At 37.9% G+C, this 24,302-nt stretch overlaps 1 protein-coding gene across 2 annotated transcripts in view; it reads right to left on the bottom strand.

The window, feature by feature from the left end:
- The window catches only part of CLASP2 (cytoplasmic linker associated protein 2), a 150,347-nt gene that overhangs the window by 63,017 nt on the left and 63,028 nt on the right, over positions 1-24,302 (bottom strand). For both annotated transcript variants that reach the window (XM_079795624.1, XM_079795625.1), the window contains exons 10-18: positions 22,090-22,182; positions 20,745-20,890; positions 18,441-18,576; positions 16,204-16,274; positions 11,878-11,937; positions 10,602-10,679; positions 9,832-9,999; positions 8,290-8,345; positions 6,970-7,143 (exon numbers count right to left, since the gene is read on the bottom strand). In XM_079795624.1, coding sequence (XP_079651750.1) covers positions 6,970-7,143; positions 8,290-8,345; positions 9,832-9,999; positions 10,602-10,679; positions 11,878-11,937; positions 16,204-16,274; positions 18,441-18,576; positions 20,745-20,890; positions 22,090-22,182 — 982 coding nt within the window. The remainder of the gene's footprint in view (positions 1-6,969; positions 7,144-8,289; positions 8,346-9,831; positions 10,000-10,601; positions 10,680-11,877; positions 11,938-16,203; positions 16,275-18,440; positions 18,577-20,744; positions 20,891-22,089; positions 22,183-24,302) is intronic.

Here is a 24,302-nt window from a genome sequence, read left to right as displayed (position 1 = left end):
CATGCTTCCCCAAATGATAAGTGATATGGCATACATTAAAAAAACATAAACACAAAAACAAAAGAAAAGCATTACTGTCACTATGGAAACAAATGGAACTGTGTGCAAACTTTATACTAGATAGTATTAAACATGTTAAGCAATTATTTTTTTCCAGCATGAGATGATTGAAGATACAAAGCAAAACTCCAGGATGAAGAATTAAAAAAATAAAAAATCCACATACATAACTAACACAAACCAAGCATAAAAATGTAAAAGCTACCACAGCTGGCAAATAATATGGATTTGCAAAGAAATTAGCCTATTTTAGTTTTTAATATTTAATTCCTATTGATGAAAATATTAATATAGAGGTATTTGTGTTACTAACAAAATGTATAATTCTTACCATCTTCAGATGCTGTTCCTAAATAAGAGAAATAAAACAATAACATTTCAACAAATTCTGCCAATGCTAATTGTTAAGACCTACTTTGTGACTCCCACCCAAAACTAAAATGAAAGGGTAAAAACAAAACCTCCTACTCTTAATAGTCTTCAGTTAAGGTTCATTTTGACAAAGAAGAAAAATTGAGGTAACCTAATGACTCACAGCACAAAAAAGGTTAAAACTAGACAACTAAAAATGGCAAAATTCCATAACGTAAACTTTTTTCTGCTGTATTTCATACTCAAAATTTGAAATAAAGAAGAAAATCAGAAAAATTAATCACTCAAGAAAGATGCAACTGTCATTACTTCCCTTTGAAATGAAGATTTTTATAGATTTTTCCAGAGTAAGAGTATTTTTGGTGCATTTTCAAAGTTAGTCCACAAGAGAACTAGAAGAGCTAACTGACAAACATAGGAACCAAATCCACGACCTAGGCCTCATTAATCCTATATTGTCACCAAAGCATTATAAAGACCTATCAATCCATCAGCTATTTACTTAACATTTATGTTTGCTCCTTAAGATGTCAATGAAAATAAGCAAAAATGACCAAACACAAATATCATAGCTCACTATTACTAAAGGGCAATAACAGATGTCTCTCTGTGTATATATAGATATTTTAAAAAATATAGGATCGAGCATCAGTGAGAGTAACACATCACATAACAAGTGTTTTGTCAAATAGGCTGATGTTTCTGACCCAAACAGGAAAATATTTTGATCTGAAAAGTAAGAATGATTTGTTTTTAAAGGATCCATAATCTCAGTGGTAGAAGTCATATCAAGAGTTTGATGAACTTTCATTTCATTCAAAATATTTTAAAAATGAAATATATTAAACATTAGAGAAACATAGACTAATATAAGTAACACTCATGTGCCCAATGTTCCATTTCTTCAGAATGAAAGATACATCAATTTCAGAGATTATGTAAAAATTGACAGAAATAATACAATTCTCCATTTTTCCTAGATCTCATACTGTGACTTACAGATTCAATATCTTCTTACAAGCTCTTTTATAAAACTCAAATTCCTAGATAACATGAAGGTACCTAATGCAGTGAAGGGAAAGTGTGGACAAAATACTGTGTATTAATAGACAAAAAAATACCCCCAGATAAAAAAATACCATATTGAATCAAGTAACAAAAAATCATTTGAATAATGAAATGAAAAAGGCAAAGCTTAAAGTGAGTCAAGTTTTGATTAAATGTTAGTTTAAAAGTCACTCTTAAAAATATAGCATCTGTAACTTGCATTTTATATTCATAAATAACCAAATGAATCTGAAAAACATGTAATTTGTCTCTGTATCAGAGTTAGTAAACTAAAGAATTGAATCCAATAACTTATGAGATTCCTTTCTATTCTTCTAAGTCTGATATATTAGAGAAAAACTTAAGAAATAAAGATTATTACTAAGAGCTCAGGTAAAAACATTTAAGATAACTGATTTAACTTATAAGCAATAATCTAGTATTTAGGTAGACTAGGAAACCCCAAAATGGATATGCCTAATCTAAAATAAAATCACAGCATCGTGCAAGCATTTTCACATAAAGATTGCTGCTAAATAAGCAGTCTATTTTCAGAAATGAAGAAAATAAACAAAGATATTAAATAGAATCCAAGAACTATAAAAATCTTTAGTAATAGAATCAGGGAGTTCTTACCATCCATCTTGTCAGAAGTATCCTCTATGATGAAAAAGCAAGTAAAGAACAGAGGAAAACTTAGTATATTAGAAAAATGAATATATAAGACCCAGAAAACATTATTTTTAAGAAGACAGAATTCTGTAACACGTTAATCAATAAAGAAATTTTAAAAAGAAGAAGACAGAATTCACAGCATAGACATACATATGAAGCTTGTTTTCAACTAAAACATTAAATAAGGTGAGGTTCCTAGTAGATAGAGACAACAACAACAACAACAAAACCTCTGAGTCTGATTTTCACTCGCCTAGAGAGAGAAGTTAGCGAAGCCCATGTCCTAATCTTGGACCCTTGCCATCATCAGGCAAACCCTCTGCTCTTGTCTGTTGAGTTTCTCCTAATCAGTGTCACACCTTGCCTTGCTTATTCTTTTCCTCTGTAGCCTACAGGAAACCCAAAATTCTACTCTTTAGCTCTCACATCATTCATTATCTTATCTAGAGCCTTGTTGCTTCCCCACCCCGTTCTTTCTTAGAACTCCCAGGCCCTATAAAACCTTAAGCCTGGATAAATCCATTCAATGTTTCTACTCCACTACTTGAGGTGCCCAATAGAGAAAATTACAAAACAATGAAATCATGCAGACTGGCACAACAAAAACTGGGATAATTATCAGGCTTTGTGTCTGTGCAGGAAAGTACTGACATATCAAGTTTGAGTTTATCTTTTTTTTTTTAAAATATATTTTATTGATTTTTTACAGAGAGGAAGAGAGAGGGATAGAGAGTTAGAAACATCGATGAGAGAGAAACATCGATCAGCTGCCTCTTGCACACCCCCTACTGGGGATGTGCCCGCAACCAAGGTACATACCCTTGACTGGAATCGAATCTGGGACCCTTGAGTCCGCAGGCCGACGCTCTATCCACTGAGCCAAACCGGTTTCGGCAAGTTTGAGTTGATCTTAAGGATCTTATGGGGCAGGCCTTTTGGAACTTTGTTTTGGATGCACCCTATACCAATGAAAGGTTATTCTGTGTGCAAGATGAGGGGTGGAGGGAGGAATACTGAGGTCTTAAGCCAGCTTCCCTGGGCAGAAACACTGGGAATGTGTTCCTGCTTTTCACTGCTGGAGGAGGGAGCACTTTACATGCAGCCCTCATCTTCACCTCTGGGAAGGAGAACTTTGAAAGGCTAGCTAATGTGTCTTTTCCCCTTGCTGATCCTGGTACATGTCCTTTCACTGTAATAAACCTCAGCTGTGAATACAACTGCCTCTGAGTCCTGTGAATCCTTCTATCAAGTGCCCAAATATGGGTGGCTGTAGGGAGTCCAGAAGAATGCCCACTACTTGTGCCCCCTCAATGGCTATTCCAAAACTCAAGCCACTTCTCAGACACCCTGCTTTTTATTAGCACATGATCCTGACTCTGACTCCCCAGGCGTTATCACAACAACCTCCCGGATGACAGTTTTCTTAATGGCCACTCCCCAATCCCCAAATACATCTGAATCTACCTCCTTCATTTCCTTCCCTTCTACATCAGCAAAACTGGTGCCCCTTCCACATCCAAGGTGAACTTCCCAGCTATGCTCTATACTCCCATTCCTCAGGCTTTTCATGAAATTTTGGTCATAAATTATTTCTTCTCATCCTTGCATTTTTAACTTCGTCTCTCTACTAACTGTACCATCTTAGGATACAAACATTTAACTCCTTTGATCTTAAGAAACAAAAAGTTCATTAACCTTTTTAATTTTATTTTGTTATTTCTTTCCAGTGCTTTTTAGAGAGAGTGGAAGGGAGGGAGGGAAAGAGGGAGGAAGGGAGGGGGGGAAAGAGGGAGGGGGAGAGAAAGAGAGAGAGAGAGAGAGAGAGAGAGAGAGAGAGAGAGAGAGAGAAAAGAAGAAGAAGGAAGAAGGAAGAAGGAAGAAGGAAGAAGGAAGAAGGAAGAAGGAAGAAGGAAGAAGGAAGAAGGAAGAAGGAAGAAGGAAGAAGGAAGAAGGAAGAAGGAAGAAGGAAGAAGGAAGAAGGAAGAAGGAAGAAGGAAGAAGGAAGAAGGAAGAAGGAAGAAGGAAGAAGGAAGAAGGAAGAAGGAGAAGAAGAAGAAGAAGAAGAAGAAGAAGAAGAAGAAGAAGAAGAAGAAGAAGAAGAAGAAGAAGAGAGGAGAGAGAGAGGGGATAAAACCTGCAATCCAGATATGTGCCCTTGACTGGGAATCACACCCAAAATCCTGCCATTTTCGGGCCGATGCTCTAAACACTTAGCAACACTGGCCAGGGCCATTTTTTCTTTTTTTAAAAAAAGCTAATTACCTTTAACTACAAAAATTCCCCACAATGTTCTTTCCGCGCTTATCAAGCACAGCAAAAATTTATAGATTCTTCTCCCAACTCCTTCCACAATTAACTGAAATCTGACTCCTGTCCACATGACACCAACAAAACCATTTATTTTATTTTCCATTTTAGCAATTCCATAAACCCAGTTGTTGAGAACAAATATTCATAAATATGCATAATTATACCAAAGTTTCCTTAACATCAATTATTGTCTCCCATGGCACCAAGCTTTCCTCTCCAGAATCAAGTTTTAAAGGGTAAACTCCAAAACACTCCTAATATTCCTAGTTTCCAAAGGATTTGGTACTTTAGTGGAAGAAAATACCAAGAGCCACAGGAAACTAGCTCGTCCCTGTGAACCTGGGTCAGATGAAGAAAAGAAAATGGCGGACAGGATACCTTTCCCTTCTTTAATGAGGCAAACATGCAATTCAAACTTTAAAGAACCAAAAGAAACAAATTAAGTCAATCTCATGGCATTATTCTAGGCCCGTGGTCGGCAAACTGCGGCTCGCATGCCACATGCGGCTCTCTGGCCCCTTGAGTGTGGCTCTTCCACAAAATACCACGGCCTGGACGAGTCTATTTTGAACAAGTGGCGTTAGAAGAAGTTTAAGTTTAAAAAATTTGGCTCTCAAAAGAAATTTCAATCATTGTACTGTTGATATTTGGCTCTGTTGACTAATGAGTTTGCCGACCACTGTTCTAGGCTTTCTTATGAAAAAAATATGTTGCAAATTAGCTTTCTATTTCACATTAAAACATTTCAAATATAATATTTTTGTGGTATTACAATGAATAGATATTAAATGTATTTTATTTTTAAGACAGGATAAGTTTTATTTTTATTTGTTTTCCAGTTTTTCCTCACTTAAACAAGGAAAAACTGGAAAACAAATAAAAATAAAACTTATTCATCCTAAGTCTTAATATAATTCATGTACCATAAAATCCACACTTTTATAGTATACAAATCAGTGTTTTTAATATACTCACAAGGTGTACAACCCCCATTACTACCTAATTCCAGAACAGTTTCATCACTCCAAAAAGAACTCAGACCCATTAGGAGTCACTCCCTATTGCCCTGACTCCCAGCCCCTGACAACAACTAATTTACTTTCAGTTTCTGTGGAACCACCAAATCCAGGGTATCAGGATGACAATCCAACCAAATGACCTACCCAGCCAGGGAGGAAGGCACCAATCTTAAACTTCCTTGTTATATTTACAGGTCTTTCAATTTCATTTGTTTGATTACAGCTGAGGTTCAACATTTGTTCTGGTGTTTTGGAGGCCAATTTTGATACATGATTTTCTTGATTTATGTAGAATGTTTTTTCTATAAAAATAAGCTCAGGTGTTTCTCATAGATAAGTATGTGGCAAAAACTTTTTCCCTTTTAGTTTTCAGCCATTTGACTTGTTTTCACATGATTTAAATCTGAGGAACTCTTCCCTCATGGGTTTTTTGGCCTTTATGTTTAGCAATTCCTTCTCCCACCTGAGATTAGATGAATAACTTTTATCAAGTTGTTCTATGTTTTTGTTCAACATTATAGTCATCTGGAATACATTTTTATATGGTGTAAAACAAGGTTCTTCTAACTTAACTTTGTAGCAAATGGTTAAGCCATTTGTCTAGATACCATTTACTGAATAATTTATCTTTTCCTTACTGAATGTAGCTGTTAACTTTTTTTTTTTTTTTTTTTTACAGAGAGGAAGGGAAAGGGATAGAGAGCTAGAAACATGGATGAGAGAGAAACATCCACCAGCTGCCTCCTGCACACCCCCCACTGGGGATGTGCCCACAACCAATGTACGTGCCCTTGACCGGAATCGAACCTGGGACCTTTCAGTCCGCAGACTGACGTGTAGCTGTTAACTTTATCATGTACTACATTCATACTAAACTCTCCACTTCCTACTGTGTTCCAATTATCTGTCTACCTGATGTTCCACCAGTACTACCCATGAGAAAGAAAAATGAAGCACAAGGCAGAGATAAACAATGTGGATAACCAACCTCCAACTTTAAAGTTGATGGACATAAAAAGAAAATTCTGAGTAGCCTTAGGAAACATAAGTTTAAGCTTTGATTATGATTATGTCTTGCAGTTTTCCCAGACCCTCAAAAGGCTTTATTTTCTTAGTGAAGGAACAAAAGTGGAAGAAAGAGAACAGAGAAGCTGGATACAAAGCCGGTGTCGTTCCTAATCTTCCTTAGTAACCAGTGGTTGGATGTGGCAGTAGTGCGAATGCTATGAAAATGCTATAGGCAAACCATGGAATCAAGAACTTTTCCTTTGATCAAGATGATTAGGAAGACGACAAGAGGGAAAAGTGGAAACGTGATAGCTTACATACCTCAGAACCATGTCCCAAGTATAGAATCATATTAAAACATATGGACTATCCTTGACGGGCAAGAATAAAATAGAAATAATTACAATATTACCACCATTCTGACTTCACTGAAACAGGGAGAAAACACAGTATAATTTCCCACAATTAGCTGTCTTACCTAGTGATGCATAGGAACCTGGATTCAGGGCACCTGCACCCAAGCGCCCACTCCGCATAGCCTGCCCAGCAGCATGATGTGCCTTGGCACCAGCAGCAGCGTTCACATCGATGTCACTTCTGGAACGCTGCAGGCTTCCTGGAAGGGAACCAGCTTTGCTGCTGCCTGCTGATACTATGGAAAACAAAGCAAAGGTAACCTATAGTATATAAATCACTGCAAACAGTATTAAACTTATATAAACTTGAAACCATAATGCCTCATTTTCCTCTTCCATAAAATGGGAAAAAGAACCATACGTTGTAAAATTCATAGGACTGTTTTGTAGATAAAGAGATGATTCATGAAAATGAAGCTCTATACAACTAAACAGATGGCAGCACTGGTTTTCCACTATCAGAAAAACACAAGGACTAGTCCAGGAGTGGGGTCATTCAGAAAATAATGCAGGTTCTGCCATGCTTAGGCAATGCAAATAGGTTATTAAATTTCTGATCTTCAGTTTTTCAGTTTTAAAAATGAAAAGTTTTACAGCCCAGCTGGCATGGCTCAGTGGTTGAGCATCGACTCATGAACCAGAGAGTCACGGTTCAATTCCTGGTCAGGGCCCCATGCCTGGGTTGCAGACTCCATCTTGGGGGTATGCAGGAGGCAGCCAATCAATTATTCTCTCTTATCATTGTTGTTTCTATCTCTCTTTCCTTCTCCCTTCCTCCCTCTGAAATCAATGAAAATATACTTTTTTAAAAAAAGGAAAAGTTTTACAAACAGTGAATGGTGACCCACTAATAGGCTGTGAAATCAACTGAGTAGGTCATGACAAGCATTTTAAAGAAATGAGACAATAGGAAATAGAGTACATCCATCACAACTAAGGGTAAGTAGTACTTTGTGAAACTTCAAATAGTACTACATGTGTATTACATGTATGCAATACACACATAACATATGGATATTGTAGGCACACAATTGTATACACTATACTGTATATATTATATGTAGTATATGTATATGGTATACAAATATAGCTACAGTGTATATGTGTGGTATTAGATCACTATATAAAATTATTTTCTCACTGTAGGTCAGATCAAGAGTTTAAATGTTTAGAAGAATTTAAAAGCTATACTTTAAAAGCACATCAAAATAGTTCTTAAAAGCTAAACCATTTAAAGCAATAGTTTTTAAACTGTTTTAATGTGACCCACAGTGAGAAAAATCATTTTATACAGTAACTTCTACTTTATTTATAGAATAGCCTCACTCTGGTCCTTTATTAAATAAAAAATGTTATGACTCTTACTTAAAAAGGCAAATTACCTCTTCCAGCTACAGTTGATGGGTTTGCTGTAGACCATTTGGAAGAAAAGGGGCGACTGCAAGATAAAAGGAAATACTTTAGGTAAGAAGATGTAATTTATCTCTTATCTGATAACAATTGGTAAAATACCACTGAGTTTTCTAAAGAGTTGAGAAGTACTTTTAATTTCCCTTTTACAAATCACAATACAACAGTTGTTGTTACATATCAATCACATCTTAATAGCTGTGAAGCAAAGATAAAATCAGTAAAAATGAATAAAGACTGTAAACTACAGAGACAGAGCTCAGTTTGCTGTTGTTCACTCTGGTCCTTGCACACATTATAATGCTCACCACATAGGACTCAATAACTCTCCAATACTTGTATTCTGAAATATTTTACTTAGGGGTGGTGTTATTTTAGCAGAGAGGGAATTCAGAGTAACTAAAATCTTTCGTACCTAAGTCATAATGGTTGTGGCTATTGGCAATCTGTGCAGTTACCACGTAGGTATCACACCACCTATAGCAGTGCTACTGAGCGAGTGGGTGGGGCCAAGAACAAAGGCTAAGAACTACCACTGAGGATAACATGCACAATCAGAAAGCAAAGCAGCTCCAATAATTAAAGAATCCACATCTCTCAATAACTCTTGATTAATTATCTTTATGCAATGGTATTGTACAGCCCATAGATAAGAATATATCTAAATATGTAAGGAAGATCTGAAAAGTATATCTATAAATTTTAAAGGTGGGGGAAGAGAAGAGCAAAACACCAGGTGCCTCATTTGCCTCACTCTGGTCCTACTCCTGCATCAGAGAGCTGCCAAGGAAACCAGCAATCTTTCTGTCTCCAGAGACAGAAATTAGAGAGGTAAGCTCACATCCTGTGAGCTGTTCTTCCTGGGGAAATCTGCAGGTACCTGTGGCACCACTAGGGAGTGCAGAAGGCATCTGAGACGTTAGCAGTCTCATAGGGCTAGAGAGCCAGAAAATAGGGTTATGGCTGCCAAGCAGTAGGGTTTGCAGCAGCCAACACAATGACGAGAATGGAGCTAAAGAGAAGTGAGTCAGATACTAATTTTGCCCCTTGAGGGAACTGCTGAAATCTGAAGCTGTGCAGGTGAGGAACGAAAGCAGTGGAGTTTTCACCAGTTTACAGTGTTGCCTAACAGTTCTGAAAATGACTTTAGAGTTTCCATAACAATTCCTCCATTGCAGTGCCCCAGAAATGGACTACCTACCATATAAAGTCTTTTGTGGATATTTTTAAAAAACGTATATAAATCAGTGCTTCCCAAACTTTTTTGCAGACATGAACATATAGAAACAAAATCTGAATCACTAAATTCTTTACCCAAAGAGAAGTTACCGTATACCAGCATGTAATCCAACCCTTGAGACATTAAACCAAAGAAAATGAGTACTATTTCAAATCATCATTCTCTCAAGGCTTTAAGGGAAAGCAAGCAGATACTCAAGTATCCACCCAACTGAAGGCACTCCGGGGAGTTGGGGAGAGGAAGAAATCAGTAATTATCATTTATATGACCTTACTTGAGACTTTCTTGTGAGCTAGATGAAGACCTGTCAGACTGTGGAAGAGATGCTACACTGCCAGAACTCTTTAAGTACGTTTGAAGACTCTTCTGATAAGATGGCTCAAGGGAATTATACAATGTTTCAGCTTCACCAGGAAAGTGGTTTCTAAGACCCATATATGTCCTGTAAAGCAATGAACAAATTTAAAAAAAAAGAAGAAAAAAGCACAATAGCTTTACATTATTAGTCATTAAAAATAAAATGTATACATTCAAGAATGCAGGTGAGCATGTAGGTTTTTAAGACACCCACTGTATCTCAAGTGAATGCTTTTTAAAGTTAACAAGTTTTAGAAAAATGGCAGGCTTTTGAGAAAAGCAGATCAAAAGAGATCTGCTTTGGGGCTTGGGTATACCCTAAATCTCCAAACTTCAGTTGCCAATCTTGCACTTCAAATGTTAGAAAAGAATGAATACCAACTGCTCCACACAGTATCAGGTATATAACACATGCTCAATAAGTGACAGTTATTTTATTCACAATAAAAGGGGAGATGTATTATGATGGACTAGAAATACTGATGACTATACACATGACAAAAGGAGGTAACTGTGAGACATCTAGTACAGATTTAGTGGAGGAAAATCAATCTCAATTTCACTAAAGAGCTAATCAAAAGTAGAATAACTGGGACAATTCTAATATTTTCATTCTCCCAATATAATTCCTTTCAATGAAAAGACTAAAGTATTTTAAACTGTCACGAAAATACATTATGGACTTACTTTCTTGCTTCCACTCTGGCCTCAGCATCAGCATCATGAATTCCCTTTTTAATAGTTTCAACCAAGACGGCTGCATGTCTATAAAATAAAACATCTTTGCATATGAGCCTAACCAGTGATCACGGACAACAGGGGGATGGGGGCATGCGTGTGGGGGGGTTTGGGATAGGAATGGGGGGGGGCGTTGATGACAAATATGTGATACCTTAATCAATAAAGCAATAAAAAAAAAACATCTTTAGTGTCATGTGTAAAACTGTATTTCACCACAAATAACACTTAATGCCTATGTGTTACACATCAATCACAAAGGAGAAGGGAAGGTAAAAAGATTAATCAGTGAACAATGATAAATCTAAGGCTGCAAGATTTTCTAAGAATCCACCTCATACATTTCATTCATATTCAGTTTCCTTCTGACAAGTTAAACATTATAAACCTGAAAATAATTATTTGTATATGAGATCCAAATGTATAAATATATAGTACTCAAATTTTATATTTGTAATGAATAAAAAATGATCTTCTGTGTGGTTCATCACTAACCCACCAATGTAGAAAATGATTTGCTAATAGTATGATCAGTTATAAAACTGAACAGGAGCTGCCACACACGAACTTAAAGAAAACTTGGAGTTACTAGAATATCATGCCTACATTAAACAACAAATTCTATTTTTTTTTAAAAGGGGCTGTGGACAAATTTAATGATTTCCATAAAAATGGTAAATCAGCATCATTTTCAGCATAAATGTAGGCATATCCCAAGTTTCAAACTTGAAACCAACAAGAAATACAGCCATACAAATAGCCAGTGACTACCGAGCTACCTACATTTTTCTCTTGCTCATCTTAGAATAAGCACTGCCCATGACCCCTGACAGCTGGTGTGGAGAAACTTTTTTTTTCTTTCTTCCCTCGGAAAGGGAGTGCCTTCCTTCTCTCTTTAGTCACTATTTACTTGATGAATTGAACCTTGGTAAACTTGTCTCACATGACTAGAGATACATTTTTAATTTTTGCCCAATTTAACCTGGAGTATCTTGTATGATTCATTCTACTTAAGAAACCCTCACTCACCCCACAAAGAAGAAAATCATACCATTCATAACTGCAACAAATAAAAGGAACATTACACCACTGTTTTAAAGGAAAACCAATACAAATAACTTTTAAAGCAAAATTGGAAATAACGCAAAACCAACACCATCAACTTCTAAAGAACTGGTAACACTGAGGAGGGGAGGGAGGGTGAGGAGGGAGGGCTGATGCATACCTTTCCAATGAATGAGTCTGCCACTCTTGTAACAATAAATCTAAAAATTCAAATGAACGCCTGAAAAAGAAAAGTTAATTATAACTAAATGTTATAACATTATATTAATTTATAACTAAATACTAAGTAGCACTTTCTTCTATAATACTGCACTTTGAGCCCTGAATTGAAGTACAAGCAGCCCTCTGTATCTGTGGGTTTATACACTTAGATTCAACCAACTAGGGACTGAAAATATTAGGAGTGGGGGTCCCCCCAGAAAGTTCCCAAAAGCAAAATGAATTTGCCACACACCAATCACTATGCTGAATCCACATGAATGAAGTGATGTGTAGGCACACCTTGCTATAGCCTATATGCAAATATAGGTTATATGCAAATACTACGCCATCCTACCTAATAAAACAGTAATATGCAAATTGACTGCACCTTCGCTACGCCCAAGCCACACCCACCATCCAATCAGAATGAGTATGCAAATAAACCCAACCAAGATGGTGGTTAATTGGCATACACAGGCGCCCTGAGCTGACCCCCTGCGACGGATTGCAGAGAGCTGGGGTCCACTCTGGCACCAGACCGAAAGCCTCTGCCGGAGGCTTTTGGGGAGCCGGAGCCGACACCCACCTCCCCACTTTCGATGGATGGTGGGCGTGGCGGACACCCAGCTCCTCGCTCAGATTGGATGGTGGGCGTGGCGAGCGGACCCCCTGCCATAGAAAGTGGGGAGCTGGGTGTCCGCTCCGGCGGAGGCTTTTGGACTGGTGCACGAGCGGACCCCCTGCCATCAATTGCAGGGAGCTGGGGGTTTCTTCGGCCTGGTACACCAGCGGACCCCCTGCGATTGATCACCTGGGCAGGGAGCTGGGGGTCTGCTTTCGGCCTGGGCAGGAGCGGACCCCCTGCGATTGATTGTAGGAAGCTGGGGGTCTGCTCCTGCCCAAGAGGCTTTCGGGCTGGGCAGGCCTGGGCAGGGGCTGAGCCGGTGATCAGAGGGAGCTGGAGAGGCCTGCCCAGGCCTAAAGCTTTGGCCAGAGGCCCTCCATTGGTGTGAACTATAGAGGAAACACCTTTTCTGACTGCACATTGGCTAAGCTTCCTGTATGCCACTGGTAATATTCTTAGTAACTTGAGTATAAGAATCCAAAAAGGTGATCTAGGGTTTTTCCACCACACTTCTGGAGAAAAAAATAAAGGTCTGCTGCTGGAAGGCTAAAAAATGTCATATCCTGCCCTAGCCGGTTTGACTCAGTGGATAATGCCTCAGCCTGCAGACAGCAGGGTCTGGGTTTGATTCTGATCAAAGGCATGTACCTAGGTTGCAGGCTCCTCCCTGGCCGGGGCCCAGATCAGGGCTCATGCAGGAGGCAACCAATCAAAGTGTTTCTCTCTGTCTTTCCCTTTCTCTTCCACATTCTCTAAAAGTCAATGGAAACATACCCTCAGGTGAGGATAAAAAATAAATAAAGAAATCCATATCCTATGAAAGACACATCTTGAAAATACCTAAAGAAAGTTGTCATTTTTTCTTGGTGAAGGGACTGGAGTCCGTGTTGATGAAAACACCTTGGTGGCTGCGGTGACTGACAATGGCTGCAGCAGTGGGGTGATGGGGCTGGTGCCTTCCCCTGACCAGCCCGGTTGCCTCCCACAAAGGGAGGCCAGACTTCGGCTTAGGTACACTCCCTGTGGGGCGCGGGCCTAAGCCGTCAGTAGGACATCCCCTGAGGGCTCCCAGTATGTGAGAGGGGGCAGGTTGGGCTGAGGGACCCCCGACACCCAGTGCACGAATTTCGTGCACTGGGCCCCTAGTTTTGTATAATAAGAGACCTGAGCACCTACAGATTTTGGTATCCATGGGGATCCTGGAATCAATCCCCACAGATTTCTAAAGACAACTGAACAAGATATGTTTTCGGTTATCTTTATTGTCAAGTACTTAACTTACTTTAAGGTTCCAACTATTTCTATGCTAAGTAGTTAAAAAAGACTAAGAGTTCCCCATACATTTAACTTAAAATGCTTGTCAAATGTAAAATTAACAAATTCCATTTAATTTTAAAAATACTTATCAAATACCTATTATGCACTAGAAATTGAAGACATAATGGTAATCAAGAAAGATGTGATGAATTTTCTATTTTTAAAATGTTTCCTTAAAAAGATACACATTTGATTTTTAATCAAATATCTGTACATTTTCTCCTAAGCCTTCTAGTCCTCAACTTCTTCAACCGTCTCATTCTTGAGCTTCTCTTCTTTCTTGGCATCTAATGATGATACTTTTTCTCCACCTATCTTTAAACAGGTGCTCACCTGGTTTGTGTTGATCTCAGCCCACTTCCCTTTATAGTCAACTTGGGCAACATAATCTGTACCTGACTACCAGCTATGCTTCTAACATCTAGTCAGCATTGGTTCAATTCAACATCTTTACATAGGCAGTGAAAGTCAACTCAAACACTACATACAAAAGAACATATGAAATTTTACCCTCTCAAGCCCACTCTTTTGGCCCATATTACACAGATCAGTAAATGAGAAATAGGGAAGTTAAATTAAGTTGCCCAAAGTGATAGAACTATAACCCCTGGCATTCTGACTCCAGAGTTCACACTCTAAAACATTTGACATCACCGCCCTCATCCGTACCCAATTATCAGGTCTCCTTTCTACACTTGAAATCCTTTGAATTTATTTATTGAATAAAATCTCCTTCAATCAATTATCAACAATATAGCTCTAGTTCAGACCCTGCCTCTCTTCAATGAGTTATTAATATTCCCACTTATTTAAACCATTGTGCTTTCTTAATCACTGTTCATAGCTGGAATAAAAACTCGGATCGATGACACTGCCTCCTCACCAAAAACTGTCAAAGAATGAAACAATGTCAAAATTTCTCTTTATGACACTCAAAGCCCTCTATACTGACTTCAACCTAGTCCTGGCCCTTCCTCCTCCACCCCATCAGGCACTTTTCCGACGGAAACCTTCCACTTATGTGCTCTGGCCTCAGAGGCCTATCTGACAGCTCTGCAGTGAGTGGGAGTTTTACATCTCTGTTTAGGTTATACCCCACTCACTGCTCCTACAGTTATTGAGTTGCTTTCCCTTCTCAAGGAGTTCTAGGATGTACTTCCTGACTCCCTCTTCTGTTACATTCTTATTCCTCAATTACCATTTTCCTAAACAGAGATTGGTCAACATTTTCTGTAAAGAGCCAGAACAGTAAATATTTCAGGCTTTAGGGATCACATACCATTTCTATCTCATATTCTTCATTCCCCCTTTCACCCACCCTCCCAAAATGTTAGAAATAGCCTGGGCTGGTGTAGCTCAGTTGGCTGGGCATTGTGCCATGTACCGAAAGATTGCCAATTCGATTCCCTGTCAGGGCACATGCCCAGGGTTGTGGACTTGATTCCCAGTAGGGGGCGTGCAGGTGGCAGCTGACTGATATCTTGCTCTCACATTAATGTTTCTCTCTCCCTTTCTCTCTCTCTAAAAAAAAATCAATAAAAAATCTGAAAAACACACACATTAGAAATAGTCTTAGCTTGTGGGTTGTACAAACAGTCTTAGCTTGTGGGTTATACCATTTGGCCAGCGAGCTGTCATTTGCCAACCCTCAATGAGAGAATTAATGAACAACTGTCACCAAAACTCCAAAACACTGAAAGTAAATAAGGATGTCTTATCCATCTTCTTCCTAACATTCAAAGTATTAAATATACTTATCAAACTTAAAAGAGAAAGAGTTCTTTACAATTTTCTCAAACATCAAATCGCAAATCTTGTTTTTGCTGTCTTTGTTATTGATGGTGATATTAAAGTTTGTAGAAATCATAAGAAGAGAGAGGGTGACTGATTGACCGGATATGGCTGTTGACTCTATGCACTTTGTTCAATTCTACTAATGTGCATCTCATTTAATCCTCAGATCCTATGGGACTGATATCATTAGCCCTATTAACATGTGGACACTGAGGTTTAAAGTGATTCAATAATTGCCCAAGGCAGGACAGTCAATTAGTGGCAGCTACAGGACTCCAGCGGAGTCCTGACTCCAGACTCTGAACTCTCTAAAAACCAAGCAAACAGCGACCCAAAAAACCAAAGCTTAATACGATAAAACTGAGAAACGTGGGTCGTCATAATAATTGCTTCATTCCTTTTCCCTTATAATGACATAAGGCAAAAAATTTTATTAAGGTTTCTAGAAGGCAAGAAATCAATAACAACTAATTTTTACACCACACTAAGAATGAAACAAAATGAAACATTAAAGCCATACTAAAAAGAAATTTTCCCCTCCAAACTTACCTTCTCACAGGAACTGATTTTGATGTGCAATTGCTTGTTATTAAAGGTATAAGTCTGGGTACATGAGTATGCTGAAAAAGATGTTTTAGAAAAGGTTGAAAAATACTGGGCACTTCACATAATCCCCCTCTTTTGTCTTACATTCACGTATTTATATTAGTATAGGACAAAAAGATAATAAAATCTGATTTTGAAAGAAATTAAGACCAGTAAGAAAGTTTTCCCAAATTAAAGTACTAGTAATGATAACACAGTTTCAGAAGGACAGGTGTGGTTGTAATATTATAAAATAAAGACAAGCTAATTGTACAACTGCAAAGAACCGTTAGGACAGTGTAACTCTAGGGGGGGAAACACTAAGAGAAACTGGGCATGTAGTATTTGTTATATTTTCTGAAGTACCATGGCTCCTGCTGGTAGAAGATAATAACTGCTATGTAATCAAAGTAGATAATCAGTGTGAATCCACATACCTAACTATTGGGAATGCACTCTGAAATGGTGACTTTAACTGAACTTTCATTCTGGCTGAACCATAGCTCTCTAGAATTCAGGTAAAGTTCAATAGGTATAATCTTCTGACTTCTATTAGTAATTCTTATGCTCTTCTTTAGTGAAGCAAATGCTACAAAGTTCAACATAGACATAATAAAATAGTAACTGAAGTATACATTTTTGATGCTTTAAAGCTCTAGTTTCCTTCTGAGTTAATGGTACAGGCTGGGTTACCTATGAAACAGGATCTGAGATAGAGGTTAGCATGAGGCTATTAAGACATGCCCTTGGGATCAACACCTGTGGAAGGTATGAAAAGGAAACAGGAGTGGGCAGAGGAAGAAACTGACCTATGATATAGCCCAAGGATATCTCATCTAAGGCCATTAGGGAGCTATAGAGTTAAAATGGCCCTTCAGCATAGTCTCGAATTGGTCCAAGATGGCCAAACCTTTACACTTCCACATGAATCAGTTAATGGATGAGGGCCATACTGAGAAGGGGCAAGACCTTGGGAAAGGCAGCTCCCTGCAACTGAGGCAATCCTTGAAGAAGCTGGCATGTGAAGGCTCTTGCCAAGAGTGCTTCATTACAAGTCTTCACTGAAGTAGAATACGCATGCCACATCTGCCACAACCAACTCAACCGAAATAAAAGAAAAAACTTTTTCAGCTACTACAGAGAGAAACCACCCATAGACTTGAAGCTGTTCAAAAGACTAGTGCAAGCGAGTGCTGACCTGCATGTTATTCAGCTGTTATGTTCAGCATGGAAGCACTCTATGGACCTGCTCCTTAGAACATCCAGAACTCATTCCTCAAACATTACTATGGAGTTAAAGTGCAAGGACAGTCCTAGGCCACAATACACAACCATCTCTCACCCAGCAGCCTCCTCCTCTCTCTCATAATCTCCCCAAGGCCCGACTGCTGATTAACCCACCTTCAACACATGGCAGGGATGGGGAGACACCTAACAATTGTGACACTATATTCAGGGGTAGCTGTACCAAAGGAAAATAAAAAATGACCCTCACGATGACAAAGCATTCAACCAAATACTAAATCAGAACAATTCAGACTTTAACTTATTAATATGAGTAGAGTTAACAACTTGAAAAGAGAAAAAAAAAGCTTCTCTAGAATTAAAAAGAGAATGAGGAATCGAATAGAGCAATCTAAGGAAGTAGTCCCCTAGGAAGCACACTAAATATATAAAACAGGCTATAACATAAACAAACAGAAACCCCACCTGATTGTATTTTCAGTGAGATGGAGGAACAGTATATCAATAATATGACAAGCTCAAGAACAGCAAAATGGGTACTGTCAAGGGAATAGAATTTAAGGGGGGGCGAGGAGATTTATCTTTTTATCTCTGTTCTTTTGGGTATCTTCAAGATACGGACAATGAGAAATAGTAAAAATTTTCCTGTCATCGTTTACCACTGTCTATAACAATTTTACTATTTTACATCTGTAGCCTGTTACTACCTGTAACATTGTTACATGCACACACACACATGCATACATGTACTCATACGTATATGTTGTTCAAAAATGTTTACTTTGTAATACTCTGCATTATTTAAATGTTCCAGAATAACTATAATTACCATGTATTGCTTTTATTATCAGAAAAATAATTCAAAAGTAATTTTCCCTTGGAGTTAAAAAAAATACCAATAACGTATTTAAGTACATTTTTAAAGGGGGGAAGGGAGAGAGAAGAAAAGAACCTACCCGAATGATGAACCTGATCGCTGCACATCCAGAAGTTGCCATGACTTTTGCACTATTGGGGACGAGATTAAAAAGTGTAGGTACAATGGCCTCAGCGCCATGATCAAATTTGTTCCCCAAAACTGTTGATAGATGGCTACAAAGGAAGACAAAAATGCTTTTTAAAAAACAGTTTAACATTAAATATAGGTAATATAACTGGTCCTACCTATATTTGATTTTAGCTACTGAGCTGGCCTGGTGGGTCAGTTGGTTGGAGTATCATCCTATACCGCAAAGTGTTGTGGGTTCAATTCCTGGTGAGGGCACATACCTAGGTTGCAGGATAGATCCCTGGTGGGGGCACATATAGGAGGCAACCGATCAATGTTTCTCACATCAGTATTTCTCTCTCTCCCCCTCTCTCCTTCCCTCTTTCTCTAAAATCAATAAAAACATATCGTCGGGTGAGGTTTTAAATTTTTTTTAGCTATTTCACCCTTCAGAAACTCCAATCTCTTGTTTCTTCTCAACTTAGTGAGACTGCCTTGCTCTGCTTGAGTTCTCCCTCCCATCCCCATAGTCCAGAAAGTGCTTCAAGGTCATAACTATGCTGATCATACTGTTCACATGATTTGATTCTTTCAAGAATCATAGTCCTCCTCTGTTAAGACTTGGGCTCCTCTGCCCGTTGTCTATCATTTGAAAAAAGGTGTTTTACATATTCTGTTGCTTTCTGCAAGAGGGGTAGTCCTGTACCGGTATTGTATCATGGCCAAAAGCAGAATTCTCATCATGGGATATTTTTCCTTCTTTCTTTTTTAAGAGAGAGAGAAGAGGGAGAGGGAGAAACATCAATGTGAGAGTAAAATATCAATCAGCTGCCTCTTACACGCCTCCTACCAGGGATTGAGTCCACAATTTGGGTATGCGCCCTGACCAGGAATCAAACTGGCAACCTTCCAGTGCACAGGACAATGCCTAACCAACTGAGCCACACCATCCAGGGCTGAAATACATTTCAAGGTTACATTTTGTGGATTTTTGTTTTGTTTTGCAATTGAGAGATATTCAATTATTTTGGTACTCTGGTATACTGACTTGTATCTAGCAATCCTGGTAAAGTTCCTTAATTATAATAATTTATTATAGATTCTCATGGTTTTCAGCATAGATAATTATATCACTCATTAAAAATGGGAGTTTGTTCCTTATCTTGAATCTTCATAGTTTTTATTTCCTGGTGTGTGTGGGGTTTTTTTTATTTTATTTTCTGTTCTGACTAGAACATCCAATTCAATCCTGATTAGAAATATTAATAGCAGGCATCTTTGTGTTCCCTATCTTCAAAGGAATGCTTATTCAACAACATATACAATAAAAGTATTCAGATGGAGAGGAATTTTAGGGTTCTACCATCCTTAAATTTTAGAAGAATATAAACATACAGAATAAGTTTATATTTTGATAAGTTAATGATGCATGTTATAATTCCTAAAATTGCTAAAATATCAGAAATAGAGCTTAACGTCCAAATTAGTAAAGAGAAAACTGAATGTAGCCCGTTCTCAGACCCATTCACTTTCTTCTTACATTCAGAGTTAGTGACCAAAAATCCACCAGTAGGCTTTAGACATATAAACACATTTGAGAGTTGGTATAATGTGCTGTTAAGAATTTTTTTTTTTTTTTTTTAAATCACACAAATTGGCCCTGGATGGTTTGGCTCATTGGACAGAGCGTCAAAATGCGAACTGAAGCCGAAACCGGTTTGGCTCAGTGGATAGAGCGTCGATCTGCGGACTGGAGGGTCCCAGGTTCGATTCCGGTCAAGGGCATGTACATTGGTTGCGGGCATGTCCCCAGTGGGGGATGTGCAGGAGGCAGCTGGTCGATGTTTCTCTCTCATCGACGTTTCTAACTCTCTATCCCTCTCCCTTCCTCTCTGTAAAAAATCAATAAAATATATATATTAAAAAAAAAAATGCGAACTGAAGGGTCCCAGTTTTGTTTCCGGTCAAGGGCACATGCCCAGATTGCGGGCTCAATCCCCAGTTGGGGCATGCAGGAGGCAGCCCATCAATGATTCTCTCTCATCATTGATGTTTCTCTCTCTCTCTCCCTCTCCTTTCCTCTCTGAAATCAATAAAAATATATATATATTTAAAAATCACACAAATTGTATCCTTATAATATAAATGATATTTGGATCAACATATATGCTTTCTGGGGGTTATCTAGCTACTGCTTTACTTAATGAGATCTGATTCAATGAGTACAAAATTCATTCATAGAAAGCACTTGTCACATAAAGAATATACTTACGCTACAGTAATACAAGCTTCTCTAACCACCTGGGATCTAAGATCCTTAGCTGAAAGTTTAAGTGCTCCATCCAACAAGCGTAAATGTTGAAAAAAGCAATCATATTGTGCAGCTCCAGCAACAAGCAATGATCGAATTTTCTTAAGCTGAAATAAAGAAAATTACCATTATTGACCAAAAAAAAGTGGCAGTGCAAAAAAATCTTAAAGCTATCTGAACTTCATTATTTAAACAAAAATTTAAAAATAACATTTCATTCTATTTACATAACCACATTCAGACATTTTAACAGTATTAAACACCTTAAAATAAACATGCAAACCAAAACACAAAGCTTTCTGGAAAAGAACATTATAGATTTGGTTATATGCATAATAGACATATGTAATGTATGAATAGATTACTAAATTTTGAAGTTTTAAGGAAGCCTTTTTTTAATAAACTGTGGTAAAATTCACATTTACATAAAATTTACCATTTTAAAGTATACAATAATCAAAATGTTTTGCAACCATTACCACTATATACTAAGGAGACTATTTATAAAAGGGCCCAATTCTGGAAATTATTTTCATGCATAAGCAAAAGAACAGAGGCAGAAGGACCAACCATTAAGCCATCAAAATAGAGACTTGGGCTCTCAGAGCAGAGGAGTCTTCAAATGGAACCACTTCTCTGGCTTCTTGAGGACAATGAGGCACTCATGTGGTAACTCAGATGTAAATTTGTCCGAGTCACAATCTTTGAATTATAGTCTTTTGACATTGCAAATATCATTTTAAAATTTATCAAATAGTATCTCAAGGATTTAAGTGAAATAAAATATTCTTAATTAAAAAATATCAGGCCTTTTAAAAAAAAATCATGGTGGTGAAAATATTTATCAGAGAGAGAGAGATGTGAGAGGAAAAAAGAAAAAGCCAGACAAATGGCCGTATTGTGAATTTATGTTGACATTATGAAAACACTGAGCATGCAGGAAAAGTGAACTGCTTTTTTGGTAAAACCTGTAAGAATGGAGGACAGTACTGACTATATAGCCCCACAGACAGGCCACGACCCTGTGGCATCAGGGAAGCTCACACTGGTCACTCAACAAGTGGCACAGGTAGAGAGACTAACAAACGGGTGAAACAGGTTCCACCTGACCAGCAAAAACAATAAAAATTACCCTAAGTCAGAAATGCCAACTATCTCGATATATTTTCCAGAAAGAAATATAACTTACCAGACTTTCTATTTCATAAGTATCTGAAATACCAGATAGTAGTACTACTGAATTTCCAAGTTTTTGAAAAAGAACATTGAAAACAAGAGGAGAGGGGTAAGAAAATAAAAAACTTACTGCATTGGCACGCTGATCCCAGTCATGTTTGTCATCTGACAAAATTTCCCTGATTTTATTTAATGTTTCTTCAAGTTCTCGACCAGAATAGATCTTAAAGATGTAAAATTGTAAGGTTAACATTTCTTACCATGAGCAATATTAAAATTATGCCCTGATGTTTAAAATAATCTTTCAAGTAATAAGATTATTTATTTACCATTCTACCACCATTTTTAATGGAGGATGGAAATATATTATGACAATAATAAAGTGCTTTCATTTGTCTTCCTTCCCTGTTACCCTTATGCTACTTCTTCATACATGAGTAATTTCAAATATACATTTAAAATGCTTTATCATTTAAAAACAAGATGCAAATAGTCCAATTAATAAAAATAGGCCTAATTTCTCAAAATGACTTCAGGTATATAACATATCTATGCATTCATACACTATTATACAATATTGCAAAAGGACGTGTTTTAAGTTAGTCTCCTCACTGCCCCATGCTAGACAGTAACCAGGATAGCTGCATGTTTTGTTTCCTCTGGAGCCTACAATTTGCCAAATACCATTATCCTTTCATTCACTTAAAAAATATTCACATAACAGAAACGTACTATGTTAGGCACTAAGAATACTATGGTGAGCAAAAACAGACATGTTTCTTGTATTATAAAGTTTATAGTCTGGTCAGGGAGAGAGAAAAAGAAATGAATCAAATGATATAAAATATGAAATTGCAAATAAAGTATCACCAAGGAGAATTATGCAGTGCTATGAAAGTCTATAGTTAATATAGGGTGTTTGAACTAGTGTTAGAAAAGTCAAGCTTGAACTGAGAGCTAAAGGATGTGTTAAACATCATTAGGCAAAGTGGAGAGAGAGAAGCCTTCCCTCGAGTAAATAGTATGTGCAAAGGCTCTGTGACAGAAAGAAACTGAAAGAAGGCCAGAGTATAGGAGTAAAGAGTGCAAAGGAGCCCGGCCGGCGTGTCTCAGTGGTTGAGCTTCGACCTATGAACACGAGGTCACTGTTCCATTCCTGGTCAGAGCACATGCCCAGGTTGTGGGCTCCATCCCCAGTGTAGGGCGTGCAGGAGGCAGCTGATCAATGATTCTCTCTCATCATTGGTGTTTCTGTCTCTCTCCCCCTCTCCCTTCCTCTCTGAAAAAAAAACAAAAAAACAACAACAAAAGAGTGCAAAGGAGACCAGGGGTAGAGACAAGGCCCCAGGTCTACATAAATCAATACCCAGTATCTCTCTACGTAACAAGCAAGGTTCAGAGATGGGCACGTGACCTAAATCAGAGTGAATCTCACACGTTTTACAGGATCAACCAGACAAGAGACAGAGGGTAATGAAGGTCTGAGGCTCAAAGAGTTGCAGCCATGTTGCTGACCATAAGGAAAGACAATGCAGAGCAATCCAGAAATGAAAATGGAGAGAAAGGGGGTTGTAGTGATACCTCCTGAGTGGTATCAAACAGACACCTTCATCAAAACAGCCCTACTTATATCTGTCACTATCAACAACCATTACATTGCATTAAATTCGTTTACTTAAAAAAATCATTAAATTCGTTTACTTAAAAAACAAACAAACCACGCCCAAACAAGAGCACCAAGTTGAGCAGGGCATTAGACAGCTGAAGAGGTAGGAGGAGGACCAGATAACATTCTGTTAGAAAATGATTTCAGGAGGCTTCTTATCTAGTTTTTTCTAACGCCCTCCCCCCCCCCCCCCAACAATAATCATTCTGCTGTATTTCAGAAGAAAGGCAGGTTCCCATACCACTCCCAATCTTATTACAATCTTATTATGATGCATTACTCTGGAATGTAATAAAAGGTTCCCCTCCCCCCAATAAGGAAAAAAGGGTCCACTAAAAAAATTTACTTTAGTGAGAGAGCACACTATTTTTTAAATACTCTTTTAGGAGGTATACAAACAAAAAAGGTTTGAATACAAGTAAAGAATTGTTGTAGTATAATGATTGATTCCTAGGTTTCTGACTTTTATAACTGATCAAGTAATGGTTTCCACATATAAAACACTGGAAGGGTAGGTGTATGAGGGGGAAGATCATGAGTCTAATTCCAGACAGGCTGAGTTTGAGATGCCTCAGACATCTAAGAGGAGATGTTAAATAGACAATCAGTGGAGAAACTGATGCTCCAGAGGTCTGGCTTAGAGATAAAAACCTGTGCATTATCTATGTAAAGAAGAA

The sequence above is a fragment of the Cnephaeus nilssonii genome, assembly GCF_951640355.1.
Source record: "Cnephaeus nilssonii genome assembly, chromosome: 17".
Classification (NCBI taxonomy): Eukaryota; Metazoa; Chordata; class Mammalia; order Chiroptera; family Vespertilionidae; genus Cnephaeus; species Cnephaeus nilssonii.
Note: the sequence above shows the minus strand (reverse complement) of the source record. Positions and strands in the feature narration are given on the sequence as shown.